The following is a 25,113-nucleotide window of genomic DNA, read 5'->3' on the forward strand; positions in this document are numbered from 1 at the left end:
ACTTTCATATCGTAGTCGCATATCTCATGTAGGCCCATAGGCCTATATGTTTTGATAAGGTTTGTATCACAACTAAAGTGGCCAAATAACTTCTTTAAATTTAAGAGCATTATCCGCTTTACAACAGGGTGTAGAGCKTACATATGCAGAACATGAGTTTCAATTTTGGGTAAGTTAATTTTCACTGTAAATGCACCTTTTATAATAAAAACATAACATGCATAATCGCATTTGCAGTCACTTTTGATAATGGTGTTTTCCTGCTAAAGGAACATTCACGCTTATAACCTACTTCCGTGTGCACATTGCTGCGCTTATAATGTGAAGAAATAGCCTAATAGTTTATCAACATTTTAAGCTAAACGTTCTGATCTGTTGCGTCAGCCTCATTGCGTAAAAAAAAGTGTTTTTGATTGCTAGTGGTTGTACTAATTTGGGATCTATCGCATCCCACAACTCTCCCAGACTGTTCGGAATATTTATTTCTCTCACAGAATAGAATAGGTCAACTTTTGTACTATGGGGGATAGTAGATTGACATAGGCTATGTTCATTACTCATCTTGTTGGCTGAGGAAAAGTAAATGTGGACAGTTCTTCCAATATCTTCAATATGCGTGTCAGAATTGGATAAGGACGCACGCAGTTGCATCCCCGATGTCCGTCTTCACTTGTAGCCTGTGAGAAAGACCCGATCACGTGACGGAGAGTCATGTGAGTGAGAGGTGATTCGGAGTAAGTAGCACGCAGGGAAAAGTGAATTATAATGATTATATTCAGCCCAAGGGCACAACGGCCACTGGCCTCAAAAGGCATGGATATTTTTAGGGGGCGTTACGGCCACACACAAAGGGGATGCCGCCGGGAAATTCGAGGCATTATCAAGTGCTTGTCAAATTGGGAATGAGAGACTGATGAAGTGTGTACAACCTGCGCAAAAAAACACAGCAAAGCTCATGCCTTTCATGCAACTTTTCAAATCATCATTAGTCGCATCATGCAGCCTTAGAATGTATAAACATATAGCCCAACGTTTGTGTCACAACTAAAGTTACATGAATAACTCTAAATTGAGCATATTGGAGTACCTGTTTCTTTGTTAACTGCTCAACGCACTCCTTCAGATCGTTTGGAGAAACTATATATTTTATTCCATTGTATTCTTCATACTATAAAATACTATAAAATAATGCCATGGTATTCTAAGCAAATCTTGTCTGCTAAATGAACTAGTGTAGCCCACAGCCATATGGCACAGCCAGATCAGTACCTAACATAAGGACAACTCAGAGAATGCTATTCTCTTGTACTGAAATACACTACGTTTTGTTCATGTCATGTTTCTTTAGACCTGTCTAAAATAAATAATGGATTTATTGTGAAGTTTAGGCTATATTACATGGATTTATTAGATGTTTTAAAATGTATCTGTACTTAAGGTCTGCATCAGTGGCTTGTAGGCTGTGTGTGGAAGCCAGGAGATGCTAAATGTGTTAATTAACGGTCAATTACCGTGATACAGCAGCACCCCATCACTACTAGCTCCATCCCTCTACTTTGAACTGCCATGGGGTGAAAGGTCAAAGACGGATCCTATACCTGCCAGTGCTCTGAGCTGAGGATATGCTATTTAAATCTAAAGGATTTTCACTTGTATAACTCAACCAATAATATATTAATTTACACTTTGAATGTTTGGTTTGATTGGTAGCTCTGATTATTATCATACTTACATGGGGGTCTTTTTGAAGTGTATTTTTAGATGTCTRAAGTGCTATAGGCTTCTAGTTGCTTCTAGTTTATCTTTGTGACTTTAGACTACAAATCTACATAACATCCCTTTTGACTATTTGGTGTGGAGTATCTCTCTCGCTCTCTTTCTCTCCACGTTCTCTCTCTACTCTGGGACTTGGTGATTCTGTCCTGTCGCCCGGGTTTCTTTCTCAACGTGGCTCTGCCGTCTGTCTGTCCTCTCTCCTCTCTCTGTAGTTTTGCTAACAAACTGTTGGACCATAACACCGTCCCCCGTAGAGGCAGCAACACCTTAGGTAGAAAGCAGCATGCTTCACCCGCCTTCCAGCCCCCCTTACCCCCGGTGGAGGCCCCAGGGCCTGGGCAGGTCACAGGGTGCGTGGCTGAGCTCCAGGCCCCACCGGGGGGCATGGTGTTGGAGGGCTGCCAGCCTAGCCTGGCACTGGGTATGGCTGCCCTGGTGGCAGCACAGCAGCTTCTCGCTACTACCGCTGAGGAACTCAGGTAAGGGTGTGTAGTGCACTGGGGAGCACAGACACGCATGCCACTCCACTGCATGGGAAGGAAATACCCTTTTGCCTGCAACCTTTTGATGATCATTTGCTGATAAGTGTATGTGCACTGTTTATGGTGATGCCACTGTTCTTTTACAAATAGATGCGTTTTATGGTAATTTGAATGTCATTTTTGAATGGAAAATGACTACAGAGCATAGAAAATGTTGAAGTGACCACATGGGTTTTTCACGTATTATTTTCCTAGAGTTTTTCTCTCGCTGTCTAACCACATTTTCCTCAAACAATTAACAAGTAATCATTATAATAACACTGTGGGTACATCTCAGTTCAGACCACTGGCTCTACAACAATGGTTGGTGTGAGCCAGCCATCCTCAGAGGGCCCTCACGCATCTGCTCTCAGGCTAGAACACATGAATCAGCAGAAATGTTGTTTGACCATTAGTTCCGTTTCTCATTGAGCTTATGTAGCTTTTGAAGGATGTTTTTGAATCCGTTTATGAAAGGTTTCCATCCAATCTGTTTGACTGTTCTATTGATCCATTGGACAGAATATAGAAGGTAAACCGAAGACACCGCCCAGTGCAGTTAAGGACAAAAAGCTCACAGAACAGGCCTTCAATTTGATGGACATTTTCATAGCACTATGCTAAATTCTGAGTCTTGTACTTAAAATTAGGACCTCTGTCTGTCTGTTAAGCAACCCAAAGCGTGAACCCACTTCCACCCTGACCCTCCACCAGAGGAACGGTTCAGGTGGGGGCCACCCGGGCACGGCCAGCTCAGCTGGGGGACAGCTGGGAGTGGGAGGCCCTGGGGCTGGATCCATGGGGCCCAGTCCACACATGATGCGCAGAGGTGAGACACTCCTTAAAGCAATTCAGCTTAGCTTTATTAGGTTGTTTGACATTTATTTGGAGCTATATGCATAATGGTATCATGAGGACATTTTTATCAAGAACCTATTCTTTTCTTTTTCATTAGTAAGCCTCTTATTACAAGGTAATTTCCACTAGCAGTTATATTGTTCCATTTGACATGGATTTACACGCATGCTACACTGGATGTGTAACTGTTGCAGAGTGTAAGACACTCCTATTCATTTGAATGAAACCTGTGGAAGCAACGCAGATCTTTAAGAGGCCTGCGCTGCTTAGTGTAAAATGGCGCTCTGGTTCTATTTTTAGGAATTTAACGCGTGCCTCGTGCCAGAGAACACTACAGAAAGTGGCTTGGGCTCTGCTCAGCCTGGCTATAGTTAACCAGTCCGGTGTAGCAGCTGAAAACCCACTGTTTTTGTGACGCCCCAGTGTAGCTCCCCTGTTAGACGTAGACCTACAATTTCAAGTAGCCTAAAATAAAGTATATGTAGACATAGGATCCTTTCTGAAGTCCACCTCTCTCCACTATCCAGGTACAAAGAAGCCGGCCCCTGCCCCTCCCAAGCCGCTCAACCCCCCTTCAGGCCAACCCAGTAACCCTACCAACCACCACCCCTTCTCAGGCCAGGGCCAGTCCCTCAGCCCCTCTCCCAGACCCCTCTCCTCCTCAAGCCACTCTCCTACCTCCCCCATCTCCCAGCCCTCTACCACCCCCCGCCGCCAATCCAGCAAAGCCCCCCATCCAGGCCCCCAACCACCCGCCCCACAGCCCCCCACACCCTCACAGGTCAGTCCCCCGCCCCACCCTAGGGCACTCAGCCAGCCCGCAGGAGACTACCCGGGGGCGGACCAGTCTCCTCCAGACACCCCCACCCCACCTGACACCCCCTCCACCCTCCACCACCCTCCAGGACATACCCGGTGCCCATCCTGGCTCCCCCTCTCCCTTCCAGTCAGGCTCCCTCCCCCGACCACGCCCCGTCCCCAAACCCAGAAACAGGCCCAACATCCCTCCGCCCCCTCAGCCCCCAACACAGGGAAACGATACCAACGGGATCTGCAGCACAGCCTACAAAATCATGGGTGAGTCCAGTCAAGTGACGTGTTATTGTCCCATGAAGGGAGATTCATTTGGCAACACGCCACATAAATACATTCACAACAGTCTATAAACAGACCGAACAGACATATCACAACAATCCCTTCTTTCAGTTTATAGTATTGGTTCAGTATTCAGTACCTCCTTTTCCTCTAGTGTTGACAGTATATTGACAATGTTTTATCTAAAAGTCCTGTGTCCACAGGTTCAGGAGCATTTATGAAAGGTTTGTCAGGTGATACTCAGCTCCTGCCCTCCATCCGTTTTGGCATTACTCCATTACCACATCATCCGTTTAGAAACATGCCACTTMTGCCTGCTTTTACAATTGTTCCCATTGATTGTGAATCATCATGACGTTCAACCTCCATTATTAATTCATTTAAATATCAGTAACATTTTGATGTGGAATTTGCAAAGGACATCTCTAATGGCTGGTCTGTAAATGATGAAAGCATACCGGAAACTAAAAAACTATTTGATTCATGGAATTGGCAGAATATAAACTTTTTGAATTTGATTGATTGTGTCAGGATGTCTTTTGCAAACCCTTAAATTGCATTTGTTCGCCCTCTGGAAATGTTTAATTTTTTTGTTAAGACATTGTTGTCATCTTGATTGGAAGACTTGTCCCCATAATGGCCTGCTCCTTGTCTTGGCCTATACTATTGTACATCAGAATATTAAGCATGATCATAGCCTTTCATACATATTCACTTTAGGCTAAACACACTGCATGCCTAATGCCTAACTTGACTTAGGTGTGTTTTAGTTTGGCAACCCAACCGCATCAGGTTTTAGTGTTCTGGTATGCATGGAACAGGATTGTACTTAAGGTGCAAGCCTTGGGAAGCTCTCTTTTAACTCTGTGCTGATGATGGCAGTGATGTGGTTTTCAATAGAGAGGGCTGCATTATTTGCCTTCATGATGGAATGTGGATAGCATTAGCATGACTCGGCGGACTGTGATTAGAATAAATCTTGTCTCAGCATCATCTCTGATATGCCACATAGTGTGGCTGGCACTTAACGCTACTTGATGGTGCACTGCTATTTTCCTATTTTTAATCTTTAAGCCAATGGAAAATGGTAATAGATTACATCGGTTGAAACCACTGTTTGGATGTCAGATCCTTCAGATGATGGTACTGAAGGTAGTAGCATGGGGGGAGTGATTGTCTGTACTGCAGGTTCAATTTGCATTATGCTTGTCTTTTTAAGCATGTCAACCATCCTTGCCAAAACAAACTAACATTGAACACAAGTCACCATTTGATTTTAAAATCCACTTTTGTTTTCTCCTTTAGGCATTTCTATGAATTGAATTCTTAGTATTTTTACTTAGTTAATCCACAATATTTAGCTAAAGAATAAGTGAGTGATTTTATACAGTCTCTCAACAAACAACTACAGCTTAGCAGACTTTTAACATGAACTCCTCAGTCAGCTGCAGCACTAACATTTCACTGTCTTGGTCTTGTCCAGACCCAGCCCTGTCTCTCAAAGGGTTGACCCGAGCCTTCATCCCTGAGTTTGCTGTGGACCAGCAGCCAGTGACCGCCCCCTCCATGACGTCCGTGCCCCAGCCCAAAGACTCAGACCTGGACACAGAGAGTACCGTTCTATAAGAAAGAGGACTGGCCTTGTCCCCTCCATCTCCTCTCCAGGTGTGGTTAGAAGTTGACCCTAACCACAGGTCCKGGGTCAGATATTAGTGTCATCCCCTAATGGTTAACTGTAGGTCTAGGCTTGTGGTTAGTGGCAACTTCTACCTCAAGCMCCCCTCAGCCCTCAGATCACCACACATCTGCTGCTCTCTCCCAACTCCAACTCCTGGTGTCCTCCACACACTAACTTTCCCATCCCCAGCCCCTTGGTTCGCTCTACCGCAGGCCTGTTACAGCTACAACTCCATACAATCAACTCAACCACCGCAGTGGAACTACAGAACAGGCCTCCCCCTGGCCCCTCCCCACCAGGAAATCGTAACTGTAGCACTGATGAAGCCTCGATAAAGCTTTGTAGATTTTTGGGGGATGATGAGGTTTGGAATGAAAACTGTATGCATTTGCATGGGATGTTGCACCTTAATGAGTTTTAAGGGCCCGGGGCTGGATTTCTAAGCTAACATACGGAATTGTTTTAAGATGCTTAAGGGACTGCTAGTAGAGTGGGTTGTTAACAGTGGACCGACAAACTTCTTTGATATTGGTGTGTTGTTCTTGATGATGGCCTTAGTTCAAGAAATGAAAAATACTATTTGTAAATGTAAAGCACAGTAAACGTGGAATCCCCCCAAAATAATAACTGTTGCTGAAATGTAGCTGGTCACTGCAGGTTTCCAGTCTATCTCACAATTATACCTTTTTATCCCTGTTTTTGTATGATACCCATCCTTCGCTCTCTGTATTTATTTCCTAAAACACATTCCCTGTAGCTTGAGTTAATAATCATGCCGTTTTCTGAAGCATGCCTTACTGGTTCCATAACTCGTTGTAGCAGGGGTAGGTCTATATACTTTCAGTGTACATGCTGATCCTCTTGGCTTGTAGGTGCCTTCCTAATCTTCTGTGTTTACGTCAATGTTGCTGGGGCATTAAAGTGACAGTTCCTGTATAAGTGAATATAGGAAAGGACTGTTTTAAGCGCTTATACTGTAGCTACCTTGTCATCTGACTAGTGAATCACTTCAACAGTTGATATTGCACTTGAACCAAGTCTAAACCCCACAAGCGCTTGCTTTCCAGGGAACAGGTTTCTATATGGAAGATCATTCTGCTCTACCTTTTCCACTGAGCTGGGTTTTACACACAAACCAATGTAACAACCTAGTAGTGAGGTGGTGTTGGATACACTAGACCAGAAAAGCTTAATTATCTTTTATTTTTTATACGCGTTGCTTTTTCCTTGAGTATAATGCAGGGTTGTGCTCCTAGGGAACAGACCCTGAATCAACTAAAGGGCACATTTCTGGATGCTTTAGTTTCACTGAAAACATGTTCAGTACTTGTACTGCTTTTCAGAGACCATCATCCATGTAGTCTTGCTAAGATTCCCCTTCATCTTTTCCTTTAACTTGCTGCCTTATCCTTCTGCAGAAAGAGTACCTTGTTTCGAGGCTCTGAAAGATGAACAAATGCCATTAAACTACAAATGTTAAAGCTGCGTTTTGAGCTCAGCTAGTTTTGTATGCAGACTGAGCTGAAACAAGAAATAAATCTAATGTAAAATGACTGCTTGGTTATACTCCCTTTCTGAATAAAGTATATGAAGAAAAATGTGATATGGTTTTGAGTCATGGTTTTATCACTCACTTTTACAAAATGAGTAAGAAAAATATTAATTTGGTCTTATTGATGGGAGGACGATTGTCTAGTAATCATTTCTTCAATCTCCTGCTACCAGTAAAGTCTGCGGCGTGTCGGCCACACAATTTCTAAAATAAAAAACGAATAGTTGTTTAAAACACTTCTGATTCAAGACTAAGGTGTAGATTACTGTATCCTCTAACAGTAAAGCTGGCTCCCGTGCATCCTGGCCAGAACTGCTACCCTGTAACACACGCATACACTGAACAGCTTACCTATAGCACAACACACACACTGAACAGCTTACCTATAGCACAACACACACACTGAACAGCTTACCTATAGCACAACACACACACTGAACAGCTTACCTGTAGCACAACACACACACTGAACAGCTTACCTATAGCACAACACACACACTGAACTGCTTTCCTATAGCACAACACACACACACACACACTGAACCCTATAGAACAACACACACACACTGAACAGCTAACCTATAGAACCCTCAAATCTAGACCTCGAAGCCAGTTCTGCTGCATTTTTTCATTGCTCCCCTCTAATCAYGGGCTGATTAAGACCTGGGACACCAGGTGTGTTAAAATTAATTATCAGGTAAAACAGAAAACTAGCAGCCTGTGGATCTCATAGGGTAAGAGTTGAATACCCCTGTTATATAACACACACACCGAAAGGCCTGTGACACAACCCCTCAAAGATCACAAAAATATGGAGGGCTTACATATCAAAATACCTTACAAAGGAAACAATGAATTTGTGTTACAACCGGTATGTCTGTGATATGGACAAATTGACATGCAACAATGATGTTGAAATTTGCCACCAACAGTGTTTAGCATCTCCTTTACCCTGTGTTTGAGTAGGCACGCGCAGATCATGGCCAGGCTGTCTGGAACCAGGGTCTCTATGGCTGGGTCTGTGGGGTGGGGTCCTAGAGGCTGAGGGGCTGCATCACGAAGTGGTAGCCCCACGACGGGAACATACGGCTCAGCACACAATGAAACACCACCAGGATACACACCACTTTCAGTGGGCAGATGGGCCAAAAACAACCACAGTCAGATAACCGAGCAAAGCAAGGACCATGCCTCAATGAGGAGTCAGAGAAACTTACTTTGGGTGTTTCTCAATGTCATTCAGATCTTCCAGAATCATGTGGAGAACTTCTGATGAGGACTGAACAAATGCCACGTATAATATGAATATTAATAGGCTATCATAGATCCTCCTACATCTGTAAGCGAAGTAAAATTGTTAATTCTCAACATACCTCCATCAAATAAATGATACATACATTTGGGATATAATAGTATGCCAGTGACTTTTTCAGTGTGTTTTTCAGGAATTTGGACAAAAATTGCTCATAGTATTCTGGAATGACGACGAGCAAACGGTCAGCAACTCAAAGGCTTTGAAATATGGATTGACGCTGCCATATGGATTGACTGCACTGGAGAYGAAGGCAGACGTTTTACGTGTCCCCAACCTATTATGTTTCTTTTTGTAGTTTATTTGCGTTGTTTGTAACTCATTTTTTTTACTTATTTTGTATATATATATATATATACATTTTGCGGCTATCGTCTCTTATGACCGAAAATAACTTCTAGTCGCAGGACTGCGATTACTCACCACGGACTAGCAGAATCCTTTTTTTTCCTTTTACGACTCTGACGAGCAAGATGCGAAGGATATACTGCTTTCTCAGGAACAGGCCCCGATCCCCGTGATCTGCGTGAAGAGGATGCGGAGAAAAAGGGGCCACAGGGCAGACCGAGCAAAGCAAGGACCAGAATTATGAGAATTCGTAGGCAATCAAATAAACCCCCACTTCCCTCCATTCTGCTAGTAAACGTGCAATGTTTGGAGAATAAAATTGACAAGCTACGCGGAAGATTAAACTACCAACGGGACATTAAAAACTGTAACATCTTATGCTCTTGGAGTCGTGGCTGAACGATGATACTATCAAAATACAGCTGGCTGGTTGCACACTATACCGGCAGGATAGAACAGCGGCGTCTGGTAAGACAAGGGGCGGCGGACTGTGTATTTTTGTAAATAACAGCTGGTGCACGATATCTAAGGAAGTCTTGAGATATTGCTCAACTGAGGTAGAGTATCTCATGATAAGCTGTAGACCACACTACCGTAGCTGTTTACATACCACCACAGTCAGAGGGTCGCACTAAGACAGCATTGAATGAGCTGTATTCCGCCATTAGCAAACAAGAAAACGCTCACCCAGAGGCGGCGCTCCTAGTAGCTGTGGACTTTAATGCAGGGAAACTTAAATCAGTTTTACCAAATTTCTATCAGTATGTTAAATGTGCAACTAGAGGGGAAAGAACTCTGGACCACCTATACTCCACAGACACATACAAAGCTCTCCCTTGCCCTCCATTTGGCAAATCTGACCATAATTCTATCCTCCTGAATCCTGCTTACAAGCAAAAATTGGAGCAGGAAGCACCAGTGACAACATCAATAAAAAAGTGGTCAGATGAAGCAGATGCTAAGCTACAGGACTGTTTTGCTAGCACAGACTGGAATATGTTCTGGGATTCCTCCGATGGCATTGGGGTGGTAGTGGTGAGAGCATTGGGCCAGTAACCAAAAAGGTTGCTAGATCGAATCACTGAGCTGACAAGGTAAAAAATATGTCATTCTGCCCCTGAACAAGGCAGTTATCCCACTGTTCCTAGGTCGTCATTGTAAGTAAGAATTTGTTCTTAACTGACTTGCCTAGTTAACTAAAGGTTAAATAAAAAAAGGAGTACACCACATCAGTCATTGGCTTAATCAATAAGTGCATCGATGACGTCGTCCCCACAGTGACCACAGTACATACCCCAACCAGAAGCCATGGATTACATGCAACTTTTGCACTGAGCTAAAGGCTAGAGCTGCCACTTTCAAGGAGCGGGACTCTAACCCAGAAGCTTATAAGAAATCCCGCTATGCCCTCCGTCGAACCATCAAACAGGCAAAGCGTCAATACAGGACTAAGATTGAATCATACTACACCGGCTCTGACACTCATCGGATGTGGCAGGGCTTGCAAACCATTACAGACTACAAAGGGAAGCACAGCCGAGAGCTGCCCAGTGACACAGGCCTATCAGACGATCTAAACTACTTCTATGCTCGCTTTGAGGCAAATAACACTGAAACATGTGTAACAGTATAACTTTAGTACGTCCCCTCGCCCCGACACGGGCGCGAACCAGGGACCCTCTGCACACATCAACAACMGWCYCCCACGAAGCYTCGTTACCCATCGCTCCACAAAHGCCYCGGCCCTTGCAGAGCAAGGGGCAACACTACTAATAGGTTTCAGAGCAAGTGACGTAACTGATTGAAACGCTACTAGCGCGTACCCGCTAACTAGCTAGCCATTTCACATCCGTTACACTCACCCCCCTTTCAACCTCCTCCTTTTCCGCAGCAACCAGTGATCCGGGTCAACAGCATCAATGTAACAGTATAACTTTAGACCGTCCCCTCGCCCCAACACGGGCGCGAACCAGGGACCCTCTGCACACATCAACAACGGTCGCCCACGAAGCATCGTTACCCATCGCTCCACAAAGGCCACGGCCCTTGCAGAGCAAGGGGCAACACTACTAATAGGTTTCAGAGCAAGTGACGTAACTGATTGAAACGCTACTAGCGCGTACCCGCTAACTAGCTAGCCATTTCACATCCGTTACACATGTATGAGAGCACCAGCTGTTCCGGAAGACTGTGTGATCACGCTCTCCGCAGCCGATGTAAGATCTTTAAATAGGTCAACATTCACAAGGCCGCAGGGCCAGACGGATTACCAGGACGTGTACTGAGAGCATGCGCTGACCAACTGGCAAGTGTCTTCATTGACACTTTCAACCTCCCCGAGTCTGTAATACCAACGTGTTTTAAGCAGACCACCATAGTGCCTGTTCCCAAGAACACTAAGGTAACCTGCCTAAATGACTACCGAACCGTAGCACTCACATCTGTAGCCATGAAGTGCTTTGAAAAGCTGGTGGTCATGGCTCACATCAACACCATTATCCCAGAAACCTTAGACCCACTCCAATTTGCATACCGCACCAACAGATCCACAGATGATGCAATCTCTATTGCACTCCACACTGCCCTTTCACACCTGGACAAAAGGAACACCTATGTGAGAATGCTATTCATTGACTACAGCTCAGTGTTCAACACCATAGTGCCCTTAAAGCTCATAAATAAGCTAAGGACCCTGGGACTAAATACCTCCCTCTGCAACTGGATCCTGGAATTCCTGACATGCCGCCCCCAGGTGGTAGGGGTAGGTAACAACATTTAACATTTACATTTAAGTCATTTAGCAGACGCTCTTATCCAGAGKGACTTACAAATTGGTGCATTCACCTTATGACAACACATTCACCATGCTTATCCCCAACACAGGGGCCCCTCAGGGGTGAAGGCTCAGTCCCCTCCTGTACTCCCTGTTCACTCATGACTGCACGGCCAGGCACGAATCCAACACCATCATTCAATTTGCCGATGACACAGCACTGGTAGGCCTGATCACTGACAACGACGAGACAGCTTATAGAGAGGGGGTCGGAGACCTGGCCGTGTGGTGCCAGGACAACAACCTCTCCCTCAACGTGATCAAGACAAAGGAGACGATTGTGGACTACAGGAAAAGGAGGACCGAGCACGCCCCCATTCTCATCGACGGGGCTGCAGTGGAGCAGGTTGAGAGCTTCAAGTTCCTTGGTGTCCACATCACCAACAAACTAACATAGTCCAAGCACACCAAGACAGTCGTGAAGATGGCACAACGAAACCTATTCCTCCTCAGGAGACTGAAAAGATTTGGCARGGGTCCTCAGATCCTCAAAATGTTCTACAGCTGCCCCATCGAGAGCATCCTGATTGCATCACTTCCTGGTATGGCAACTGCTCGGCCTCCGACCGCAAGGCACTACAGAGGGCCCAGTCCATCAAGCTTCCTGCCATCCAGAACCTCTTTACCAGGCGGTGTTGGAGGAAGTCCCTAAAAATTGTCAAAGACTCCAGCCACCCTAGTCATAGACTGTTTTCTCTGCTACCGCACGGCAAGCGGTACCGGAGCGCCAAGTCTAGATCCAAGAGGCTTCTAAACAGCTTCTACCCCCAAGTCATAAGACTCCTGAACTTCTAATCAAATGGCTACCCAGACTATTTGCATTGCCCCCCCCCCCACCCCCCATTTTACACCGCTGCTACTCTGTTGTTGTTCTCTATGCATAGTCACTTCAATAACTCTACTTACATGTACATATTACCTCAACTAACCAGTGCCCCCGCACATTGACTCTGTACCGGTACCCCCCTGTATATAGTCTCGCTATTGTTGTTTTACTGCTGCTTTTTAATTACTTATCTCTTATTCTTGTCCATATTTTTTTTAACTGCATTGTTGGTTAGGGGCTCGTAAAGTAAGCATTTCACCTTAAGGTGAATACCTATTGCATTCGGCGCATGTGACTAATAAAATTTGATTTGATTTGATGATGGCAAAGGATTTACTGCCATTTTCCCATTACTATGGCAACTGCATCACCACAAAACAAATTCCACTTTATTTGGTCCATGATTGTCATTAGTGCCAAAGAAGCTCGCGGGTATCAGGCAGATTTATTTGTCAAGCATTCATGCTTTTTTTACAGATCCATAACAAATACAACTGATCCAGAAGCAACCATATGGCCAACATAAAAAGTCAATATTTTTTTAACTATACAAAGTACTCCAATAATATCAATGAAAACATATAAAACACACTTTTACAAAATGAACATTTCAATAAATGAACAATAAACTTCAATCGACCAAATGTTATAATAGGCCTACATTTCAGACCCAATTTGTCAGAATATAATAAAAGTAAACAAATCCAGATATAACACAAAACAACACCTATACAAACATGCAAATGCTCCGGACAGTTGTCAACACTGTACTGCACTAGTGGCAATATTTAAATGTGTTGCAGTGTCTTTTTGAACATGAAGACAAATTGCAAGCCTGGTACGATAGGTCTGTAAATAAATACATCTGTATTTTCATGATGGCAGCTCTGACTGAAATTCCAATGTAAAAAGGAATTATGGAGGGAAAGTAGAAACACGTACAGTATTAAACAAATACCATCAAAACAGCTTTAAATTAACATCAGAAAAAAAGTGAACATTTGTTCTAAAACAAGATACAAATTCAGGTGAAGTTATGGCAGAGATGGACGGTTCATCAATAACAACCACAGTGACAGTAAGAGCTGCCTGGACCACTCAATGCTCAAATGGATTGATGTCTTTCCGTTAGGAGCTATCCATATATTAGCCCCAGTGGTTTAACCATCTTATTTCATGTGGTTCATCACACTGTAAAACACTTCAAACCCGCACGAGTCTGGCATTATTTTTTGTTTCCCCTCCCGAGTGCAACTTTTGAAATGCCAAACGTTAGGATGACTGCAGGTACGTTGGCACCAGAAAGCTTCTAATTTTTAAAAATAATAATTCACAGTACTATTGTCATGCCAATGTAATGATTCTTGGTAGGTTAATACTGCGTTCTATCATCACATAATCTAAGAGGCAGTGAGTATGTGTGAATGGAATTTGAGTTTCTGTTGTGCACTTTTCAGATCAAGTCCATCTGTAAAAATAGTGCTCAGCTCTAGATAACATTCATATACGTTTGACTATCAGCCATCTAAAATGTAATTTCCATATACATCTATGCTTTACAATTTCAATATAATTTCAATTTCATATAATCCAATATCAAATATATACTCTTATCTAAACATATTCATCTTCATTACTAATTTCTTGTACCACTTGATCTTACCAGGGACAACTGTGGACCCTAGGGCTCAGAGTTCTTTCTGGTCAGATGACATGGTCAGGAAGAACTCCTGGCCATAGGTCCTTCCGCAGTGTTGAAGATCATGTTGTTTGTGTCCCAGTAGCTGTGACTGTTTCTTCGTGTTGTCTTGGCACTTTGGTTGAGGAGAGCAGAGGAGTTATCCAGTCTCTCGTCTCTACCAGGCCAGGGGAGAGGCCACTCTGGGGATACAGGGGTTCTCTGTAGCCTGGGTCTCATTCAGTGCTCTCTGGAAAACATGAACCAATCAAAATCATGCATGAGTCACAGACACACTTGAACGCTGTCAAATTGTACAGTCAGAGACCTATCAAGGGCATCACTATGGCTACCGGCTCACCTCAAACTTGGAAGTAAACTCAGCGAAAATGGCAAAGAAGGCCTCAGTGGAGGTGGCTTTGCTGTCCTCTCCGAAGTAAGAGGCCACCTTAGTGAACTCATCCATGGCTCTCAGCTGCAGAGAGTCCAGAGACTGAACCGCTGGGTGACTGTTCTCCAGGAAGCCCTTTATCTCCAGGGTCAAGGGTAAAACTGTCAAAATGTTAGACCATTTGAAGCACAGTAAAACATTCTGACTAGTAACATTCTGACGACTGTTATGTATGGTGTAATTATATACAATTACAGTGTAATTACTTACTACTAATTACTACAGTGTGTTACTGTGTGGCACACACTAACTATACTGTCTACTATGATTATGTGTGTGTGTGGGAAATGTTCTGTTGTGAAGGGATTTGTTGTTGTTGATAAAAGGATACACTCATGACGGCAGCGAAGTGATCCTCAGCCGTGGCAGGGATCATCTGACACGCTGTCCTGATGTCCTGGATGGTGGAGTGGAGGTCACCCAGCTCAGCTGTCAGGATTCGCTGATTCACTGCAGAGAAATTTCAATGCAAAACCATACAGTATGACTCATATGAGACAAATCCATTGCAAATCCAAGTGTCTACTGCGAATGCCATTCATTATAATGTAATTGCTGTAGTGTTTCAGTCTTATGCGATAACTGCTGTAAGGCATATCGGAATGCTGAAAAGGAACTATCAGGAAACGACGGGGATTATCAGGAAACTGATAAGAACATGACTTTTAGTACATATTGTGCACTGTGTAAATGTACTAAATGGAACTTATTCATTCTGCTAGTGAACGTCAGAGTCCAGCTGAAGGACGGAGCCAGGTAAAGAACATTGTGTGGTGTCGTCTTACTGTACCTTTGGCTGCGAGTGGTACGGTTGTGAGGTCCCTGGCAAAGTTCAGCAGTTCTGGGAAGTGTTGGCATAGCGATTTGGCAAGAATGTGGAGGAAGGTGGATTTACCATCCACTGTTTTAGTGGTGCTGAGCTGTAAGAATTAAGGTGAGATAGGATTTGTCATTAGAAAGCAAAGACAACACAAATACTATAGCGCAGGGGTTCTCAAACCTCTCCTCGGGGACCGCCAGTCGTTCCATGTATTTGAACTATTACACAGCTAGCACACCTGATTCAAATGGTCAGCTAATCATCAAGCCCTGACTAGGTGAATCAGGTGACTTAGTTCAGGGCTACAACAAAATTGTGAAACGTTTGGGGGTCCCTGAGAATTAGTTTGAGAACCACTGCTATAGAGGCAAATGGGGCTAAAGCCCAGTCAGCTAGAGCATGAACATCCATCCATACCTCAGTGAGAAAGTTGATCTTAAAGCCAGTGGTTTTGTTTGTCTTGGGTTGACCATTATTCAGGTAATTCCCCATTGCCAGCACAAACTGTCAACAGAAACAGAGGTTTAGAAACAGTAACACAACACGATAACACAACACGATAAAAACATTATGCATACCTCCCAGTCTGTTTCTTATTACCTTATCCTATATGATTTTACAGACAGACAAATCTTCAAAATTGCAATTCTTAACTGAATCATCTTGGGTCTTTGGTCTTAAATCCTCCTGGTTCATTAATAACCTTAGATTTTGACAGCAGGGTACCATAAAGAATATTAAATCAACAGTCGTTTGCCATTTCTCAACCATTAAGCTCCTGTATTCCACTCCCACGGAGCGAGTTACAGTAGTTGTATTACCTCGAGGATCTTAGCCAGTTTCTTGCTGCTCCTGAGTTCCACTGAGGCCTTGTAGATACATTCGTATCCAGCCTTCATCTCCTCTGTCTTCTCCTGCAGGGTCGTCTTAAAATGGAGGCTCCGCAGACGAGTCTTATACTCAGGGACCATCAGCATCTGGGCACACAGATTATGAACTTGAAAAATATTGTTACGATTGCTAGTATAGTAGCATACTACTGTGGTAAACTACTACTATATTATACAGTAAAATACTGAAATAGATATTTTTAAACATTCTAGCCACAGCCTAGACGGATTTTCACTACACCCGCAATAACATCTGCTAAACACGTGTATGTGACAAATAACATTTGATTTGATTTGACTGGACCAATATAGACAACGTCCCGATCCACCATTTGGGAAACATTGACACAACAGTGTCTCTGTTACCTGCAGGACAAACTGGTCAGGGTCGCTGAGTTTGGCGGAGTCCTGGTCGAAGCGTTGATACTGTTTGACCTCCTGGTCATCGGGGGCGTAGAGCAGCAGCTGCTTGATGTGGGCCGGCTCTAGCCTGTCTGTGGTCATTGTCATCAGCACCTTACGCAGCTCACCTGGAGACAGCTTCAGGTGGGCGATCAGGATGGCTAAGGAGAGGAGGAATGGAATGGAGGGATGGAGGAGACTAGGTTTATTTTGGGATCTGTCACAAAAGCAACTGATACTCTTCCTGGGGTTCACAGAAAACACACTACAAAACAGTCATTGACAGTCACAGGCCTTCATTGATCAAAAACAACAACAATAACAATACCATTCAACTGCTTCTGTAGAAATCAGAGAACCTGTGTTTGAGCCACGTGGCCATAGAAGGTATGTTCAGATCATTGAGATAAAGGTTCAGATCCCTGGGGGCTACGGCATGGTCATACTCACAGGCGTTGTAGGCCTTCTTATAAGACAGAATCTCCACCACGTCTTTCTTTTTGAAGCTCTCGGGCAGGAAGGCTGGCTCTGGAAGAGAGACTGACACATTTAATCACAGTGTAAGGATGCTGCTCTCCAGGCACCAGAGTTGGAAACACTAACAGGCACTAAAGATGGATGGGTAATGAGAGAAGAGAGGAGAGATAGGATGGGAGGTGGTGCCATATGGATAATGGATTTGATGAGCAGGTGAATGGAGGAGCTTAGTAGACCATGGGACAACTTGGTGAACTGTGAAGGCAAGATCATGGAATATCAGCAATACACTTACACAATGAAACACAAAACAAGCCATGTTGAATTAAGGAATGTGATGTGATGTACTCTTACACAACGATGATATAAAATCATTATATTGCATTATATATGCAGGGCTCCCTTGCAAAGGAGACCTTCAATGGGACTCCATGTTAAAATAAATAAATATCAAATCAGAGACAATGACGGTAGAAGGACAATATAAAGAAATGGCATCATAGAGGTGGTTTAACTGGTAAAACAGAAACAGTGATATGAACACATTATATGATATGACACTACGAGATGAGATGTTTGATGAAAAGAGGTCATAATAAAGAACTTACTGGAACTCTGTTGGGTACCAAAGTGCAGCTCTAGATCGAGGTACTTCACCATGTCACTCAGTTTGTCATAGTCAGGGTCCTCTCCAAGCTAAAGCAGACAAAGTACCTGTCAATGCATGTCTGAACAAAACAACAACAACAGTACTGATTCCAGGTTCAGGGTTAATATAATAGACTCCACACGTACCTGTCCCCAGATGGTCCCCTCAGAGTTCTCTACCTGCTCCCAGCGTAGCCTCTTGACACTCATGTGGTTGGTGTCCCCAGCACAGGGACTGGAATTGGGCAGTGGAGGCGGGTCGCACGGGGGCGGCAGTGGTGGAGGGGGCGGTGGGGGCACCTTGTGTTTCTGGAGCTCTGACACTGAGATAGGGGTCTCGTAGGTCTTTGAGTGAGGGGCTGGGGAAGGTGACTCTGGGGCTGGACAGGTGAGGGGCCTGGGGGGGTGACTCTGGGGCTGGGACAGGTGAGGGCCCTGGGGGGGGTGACTCTGGGCTGGGACAGGTGAAGAGGCTGGGGAGGGTGACTCTGGGGCTGGGACAGGTGTGGGGGCTGGGGGGGCAGCTGTGACTCAGCTGGGGCTGGTAGGGCTGGTGGCTCAGCAGGGGCTGGTAGGGCTGGTGGTGAAGCTGGTGGTGCCTCTGGAGGGCGAGCTGGCTTTTGCCTGTTGGGCTGAGGGAGGGCTGGGGACACAGGATGGGCTGGGTCAGTGGCTGAGGCTGGCTGGCCTGGGCGGGCAGGTTCCTGGGGCGAGAGGGCTGGGGAGAGTAGCAAGGGCCAGGGGGAGAGTCATCCGGGGTGCTTGGTGGTGGAAACGGCCCTGTAGTTCATCCCTGGTCGCAGCACCTTGTGGTAGGGTCGGCCTGTTGTACGCGAAGGTCCGTGAGGGGGCGGGGGGAGGGGGATGATTGGGTGCTGCGGCTGGAAGGACATGCGCGCCCGGGGGATGTGTTCGGGGGAAAAGTGAGAGAGGACCGAGGTAATGGGGAGGGGGTCGGAGAAGCCGAAGGGTGGCGGGGTAGGGGGTGGGGAAGGGCGGGGGCGGTGGGCGCTCTGGGGGGGCGGGGGATGGGGATGTGTTCTGACCCGGAGGAGTAGGTGAGGGAGGTGGCGTCATCGTTGCTGCTGATGTCCTCACTGCTGGCACTGCTCAGCTGACGGGGGAGGTAACTCACCTCCTGCTCATCCTGGAAACTCATCTGGACACAGCAGATAATCATCATTCTCATACTATATAATTAGACACACCATGTCATCTGATTTACATATTATAACCTTATATAGTTTTCAGAAACCTTACAATCAGACGCACACATACTGTATAATCTGATGGTCATTTTATCACTGTATACATCCTGAATAGTCTGCACACACCTTATAATCAACCTTTATTGTACGACGATAATGTATCTAATAATTTCCTATTCATATGCACCGCTTTTCTTCAGAAACAATGGAAACCAACTCCATAAATACTGTATCTGTCGACGCAATAACAACTTCACATACTGTACCGTCTGTATCTTATTCATAAACATTGGATTTACTACACTGTAGATACTTAAATAACTTGTACATAACTGTTTCTTCACTCAATAACACTACTGTAGGCACAGATGGCCTGTTGGCGAATTTGATCTGGTATCATTAACATTTCACACCAATTCTCTTAGAGCGCACATTGTCTAATTGTGACTCTCTGGCTCTCTCACCTCCTCACAGTGACTATCTCTTCATACACTGTCTCTGTCTCTCACCTCCTCACAGTGACTATCTCTTCATCTACTGTCTCTGTCTCTCACCTCCTCACAGTGACTATCTCTTCATATACTGTCTCTGTCTCTCACCTCCTCACAGTGACTATCTCTTCATCTACTGTCTCTGTCTCTCACCTCCTCATAATCGTTCTCTCCAGGGAGGAAGTTATCCACCAGAGTGACACGGTGTCCCAGCTGTTCGCTCAGAGCGTCCAGGAACTTGTCCGTGTCCCTGCTCCGGGGGGGTCTGGAGAAGGTGAAGAGCTTCCTGCGTCTGGACAGGGGGCTGGTGGGGTCGTCAGAGTGCTGGGGAGACGGAGGGGGGCTCTCCAGGCTCACGTAAGGGTTGGAGTCAACGCTGCCAGGAGACGGGGTGGTTCCCTCATGATAGAACTCATACAGAGGGTCGGGCAGAGGCTCCTTCCATGTCAGAGACAGACCTGATTTACGGTTCCCTGTGGGGGGGAGAAGAAACGCTGCATTATTTCAAAGATATCTAACAGAGGACTTTGTGACTCAGCGTTTTATTTGGTTTAAATAAAACTTGACCCACGTGGCAGCTGTTTGTTCAATTTACTCTAAAGAAGTCTCTTTAAACCAGATGGGTTCCATCTTAAATGATCTCATGTGTCATCCTTAAAGCGAGCATGAGTGACAACGTTAATGATGATGTTGTTGTAACCTTTATGATATACTGACCATTGGCTTCAAGTGGTTCCCATGTCAACGGTGTGGGTGTGTGTGTGTGAGTCGGTGTTACCTGTGCTACCTTGACTGAGGGAGGAGCGAGCAGGAGACTGGCCATAGGCGTCAGTCTGTCCCAGCTCCTCAAAGTCTGGTAGGGTCAGTGGAGAGCAACGACTGTGACTCTGTTGCATGGCCTTCATGGCATTCTTCCCTGTGTACAGACTTTCCAGCTCTGTGTACACTCCTGACATCTAGGGGTCGTAGGGGGTGTGAGCAGGCCGTTAGCACAAAGCACTAGGAACTCTTTATCACAAGGTCTGCTTATAAACTCTTTATGAATCATTACTAGATCGTTTGTTAACCATTATTAACATTGAGTAAAAATCCTAAACAACATGCGTCATATTTGTCTTTTTAAATGTTAACATACTGTAACTATGTAATACTATTTACAGACAGTTCGTGAGCAGACGTCCAGATAAAGTGTTTCCCAAAGCACTGGTAAAAGCATTGCAGTACAGCAGAGCCCTGTAAATATTTCTCTTTATAAATAGATGGCTCATAATTAGCACCGCTGGCTCTGCATGGCTGACCATTGTGTTGCAGTTTTATACCCACGTGATTCAGGTCAGGGGACTCTGGGAAGGAGGTGCCGTCTCCACACTGTCTCTCTCCAGGTGTCCCACTCCCTGGTGCATCCACATGTATCCCTGCGTCCACATGAAGGGACAAACAGTCATGAGGATCCACCTCCTCTCAAGCCCAGAGAGGAGGGGAGACAGCACGAGACAGCAGGAGACAGCAGGAAGCGGCATAATGTCCTTAACAGCATGGAGAAGCGACAGAGGCCTAGTGCATTTTGAGCTATGGGCTGGATCCTAACTTGAGATTTACTGTACACTACACAGTACACCTGTAACTTGAATTTCTGTACAAATCTCCCATTGGCGTCAATGTGAGGTTTATGCTAAATTCCAAGTTACTGTAGGCATTTCTCAAGTTAGGATTTGGCCCTATGAGAGTAAAGATGGGCTTAATGCAATACTTGGCTTGGATAGATGTTCTCTGTTAGAAGCAGCAAGTCAACCCTCAGCCCTGGAGTGGCTAGTTGACATTAAACCCTTCCAATCAAGGACAAGAACAAATAGTTGTTGAGCTGATCACATTCGTACCCATTCCCAGGTGTGTTCCGATGATGCAGTCGTCAGAGCTCCTCTCCCGTACGTTGCCTCTGTAGGAGGTACCTGACACACGCACTGAGCTGCTCCTCCTGTGGTGCTCCTGTCCTGCACCTGGCTCTGGCTCAGGCTCTGCTGCTGCATACACACACACACACACACACACACACACAAACACATGCATGCACGCACACACACAGAGAGAAAGAGAGAAGAATTCAAATTAATTAGAATGACAGGAGGAAATATCTAAGAACATCCCACCGAACAATAAATATATTCTCTAGTTGTCAGCTATTTTCATTGTAACATCTAGTTGTCTACGTTTTTGCCTCTGCAAAGCCTTGCCTGTAAAGATGCAAAGCAATCTTCCACTATGAAAGACCAAACATTATATAAAATCTAAACCGGTGAGAGCATAACCAGACAGAGACCCCACATCTAACTCAACTCACTCACACACAACAGACCCAACCAAGCAGGCAGAGAGATGTTGCTAATGGCTGACCCACCTGCGGTCTTGAAGCCCAGGAAGCGTGAGATCTTGCTCTGACAGTGTTCCTGCTCCTCGTAGGTCAGCAGCTGGTAGATGAACTGCCAGATCACCTGCTTGGCTGGAGTGTCCAACACCGGGAACACATCAACAATCAGGGTGTCCACGTTCCTGAACACATACAATGAAGAAGTCACTATTTTAGATACTTCTGAACAACACAGACAAAAAAAATCGAAATCTGACCTTTTTGTTGCTACAAAAAGTATTTTAAAACATGCTAAAATAAAAATAAATTAAAAACTCAAGCACACGGGTAATATTCATTCTTCCATTAATTGAATAGATATTTTGAACCAATGTTTTATCAGGGTATTGGGGAGGTACAACTCAACTCCTACCAGTGTGCTGGAGTTTTTCTTCTTTTTATTATTAAGAATACTTTTTTCCCATGCACCTGGTAGCTTGTTAACGTGTGCACTTTCTCAAACATGCTCAAATAAAAGTAAAAAATCCTACTTTCGAAAAGGTTTATTGCTATTCAGTAARGTTGATAGGGAATTTGTCTTGGTGACTCTTTGATTCTGTACTCTGTAAAATAACATGTATTGCTTMAGATTAGACAAGTTTACCATTATATAATGTATATAATTATATAATTTACATTTAGTGCATGTAATAAGATGTAATGAACCATATTAGGATTCAAGCAGATTATTGAGGGGTAGGATGTTATTTGGAAGGGAACTGTTAGATTATGTTTCTGTAACTCTCCTTTAGGGTAGGTAAACATAAAATGTATGTAATATTTACTATTGATGTGTGAGCCATTTCAAATGTATAAATCATCATTCCTGACATTTGAAAAGTGATAAAACCTCTCTCTCTCTCTCTCTCTCTCTCTCTCTCTCTCTCTCTCTCTCTCTCTCTCTCTCTCTCTCTCTCTCTCTCTCTTCTACTTCCTCTCTCTCTCTTCTACTTCCTCTCTCTCTCTTCTACTTCCTCTCCATCCTCTAATACCCCCCCCCCCCCACCTGTGTTGGAAGAAGGTCTCCAGGGCCTTGCAAATGGTGTATCTCTCCTGTACGGTGAGCAGGTGATCCAGCTGCTGGCTAAAGGTACGTCCGTGGACCCTGATGCTGGGGGGGAGGATCTCAGCCACCCACTGTAGGGAGCTGAGGGGTACCGGGGAGCGGGACCTTGGGGCCACTGAAGGGGCCACGCTTGGGGAAGTGTCCTCCTGGTCCCCCTGGTCAGGGAGGGAGTAACCAGAGGGGCCGCTTTCCACCACCAGGGTTGGCATGGCACCACTGCCCTGCAGCATGGACACCACCTTCTCATGGGAACAGTTCCTGAAGACTCACACACACACACACAGTCACTGTCAATAATAAAATCAATGTGGACACGATCTTGCAAGGATTTTGTCATTGGACTACCTCCTACAGACACTGAAAGGTACAGAGAGTTACTATCTACAGTATTCAGTAGTGCGCTCTACTACTCACCCATGTGACCCATAGTTTACATGGTTACTAGGGTGGTATAATGAGGTATTTGTGGGTGATACTGTGGGTGATATTGTGCTATGGGTGGTGAAATATTGACAGAGCCCTCCTGAACAAATGTGATTCCAGCCAGGCTGTGTTCTAATGGGCACTCCTACACTTCTTCATGATCAGAATAAAAAGGAAAAATAAGTCAGTTTAAAGGGCGTAAAAGGACTTCCCACAAGAATTCTCAAATACCATTCCACACACACATCCACGCATGTGCGTGCACACAGAAACACACCAGCCCAGCTTGACTCACTCTCTTGTGTGCATCATAAGGTAAAGTAAAGTCATAACAGGTTTGTGTACCTCATGTCCAGCCCATTGAGGAAAAGGATGCGGTCGCCTGGTTTGAGACCACAGTCTTCAGCAGGGCTGTCTGAAGAGAGACAAGGGGATGAGAGTCAGAGAGAAAAGGAGGGAAGACACATAACAATCCATGATGATACGCAAAAACATAACATTTATAAAAGCCTCATTAATCAAATCAGTACGTGGTATTTGACTGTTGTTGTTTTTATGCACCATGTGTTGTCTGATGTATTGGGTTATGCCGGCAGGCCTTTAGGAACCAATTTAGCATAATATTATTATCTATCGTTCTTAAGTAGGTGTACAGTACCACATGGCCATGCAGGCTCTCTGACACGAGACAGTGTGTTCTTATGGATGCCTGTACATCACGATCTTATCTCATCCACCCACAGCATCTCCATATACAGCTGTCCTGAGTCAGTGAGTAACTTACTGCTGGCCTCTGCTCAGATCTGTAGTGGGTGGACGGCATCATATACACACACACACACACACACACACACACACACACACACACACACACACTACACACACACACACACACCACAACACACACACACACACACACACACACACACACCACACACACGCCCTCCGCCCCTGACAAAGATGAGCATCCGGTAAACCCATTTATTATACTCTGGTACAACATTTGACATTTTAGTAATTTAGCAGACACTCTTATCCAGAGCAATTGAGTTAAGTAACTTGCTCAAGGGCATATCAACAGATTTTCAACTAGTTGGCTTGGAGATTTGAACCAGCTACCTTTCGGTTTCTGGCCCAACACTCTTAACCACTAGGCTACCTGCTGCCCCAACCTCTGCATTTAGAAGTACAGCAGAACATCTCCATCACTGCACACAGCAACATCCACATCCATCCATGTATTCACCCTCCTCTTATCCCCTTAAATGGCCCTTAATCAAACTAATACAACAATAAAGGCATGACCCAGCATGACTGTCCTGTCTGTCTTATTGTACAGTGGGTGGATGTTGGACA

The 25,113-nt window shown here is 44.8% G+C and overlaps 2 protein-coding genes across 2 annotated transcripts in view; one reads left to right on the plus strand and one right to left on the minus strand.

The window, feature by feature from the left end:
* Positions 1-7,531, plus strand: part of arhgap17a (Rho GTPase activating protein 17a) — a 56,011-nt gene extending 48,480 nt beyond the window's left edge. Inside the window, 5 exon segments of the mRNA XM_070444936.1 lie at positions 1,989-2,255; positions 2,969-3,126; positions 3,683-4,035; positions 4,037-4,232; positions 5,734-7,531. Of these exon segments, the coding sequence (XP_070301037.1) occupies positions 1,989-2,255; positions 2,969-3,126; positions 3,683-4,035; positions 4,037-4,232; positions 5,734-5,876 (1,117 nt within the window). The 3' untranslated portion in view covers positions 5,877-7,531.
* Positions 7,532-13,243: 5,712 nt separating this feature from the next.
* The window catches only part of grid2ipb (glutamate receptor, ionotropic, delta 2 (Grid2) interacting protein, b), a 32,329-nt gene continuing 20,459 nt past the window's right edge, over positions 13,244-25,113 (minus strand). The window contains 23 exon segments of the mRNA XM_070444937.1: positions 13,244-14,727; positions 14,839-15,003; positions 15,260-15,378; positions 15,719-15,848; positions 16,166-16,252; positions 16,570-16,725; positions 17,005-17,201; positions 17,491-17,580; positions 18,126-18,213; positions 18,313-18,524; positions 18,600-18,620; positions 18,661-18,903; positions 18,906-19,010; positions 19,013-19,146; positions 19,148-19,177; positions 19,179-19,324; positions 20,018-20,337; positions 20,643-20,820; positions 21,188-21,279; positions 21,742-21,882; positions 22,260-22,411; positions 23,275-23,592; positions 24,103-24,172. Of these exon segments, the coding sequence (XP_070301038.1) occupies positions 14,656-14,727; positions 14,839-15,003; positions 15,260-15,378; positions 15,719-15,848; positions 16,166-16,252; positions 16,570-16,725; positions 17,005-17,201; positions 17,491-17,580; positions 18,126-18,213; positions 18,313-18,524; positions 18,600-18,620; positions 18,661-18,903; positions 18,906-19,010; positions 19,013-19,146; positions 19,148-19,177; positions 19,179-19,324; positions 20,018-20,337; positions 20,643-20,820; positions 21,188-21,279; positions 21,742-21,882; positions 22,260-22,411; positions 23,275-23,592; positions 24,103-24,172 (3,266 nt within the window). The 3' untranslated portion in view covers positions 13,244-14,655.

Source organism: Salvelinus sp. IW2-2015, linkage group LG8 (assembly GCF_002910315.2).
Source record: "Salvelinus sp. IW2-2015 linkage group LG8, ASM291031v2, whole genome shotgun sequence".
Taxonomy (NCBI): domain Eukaryota; kingdom Metazoa; phylum Chordata; class Actinopteri; order Salmoniformes; family Salmonidae; genus Salvelinus; species Salvelinus sp. IW2-2015.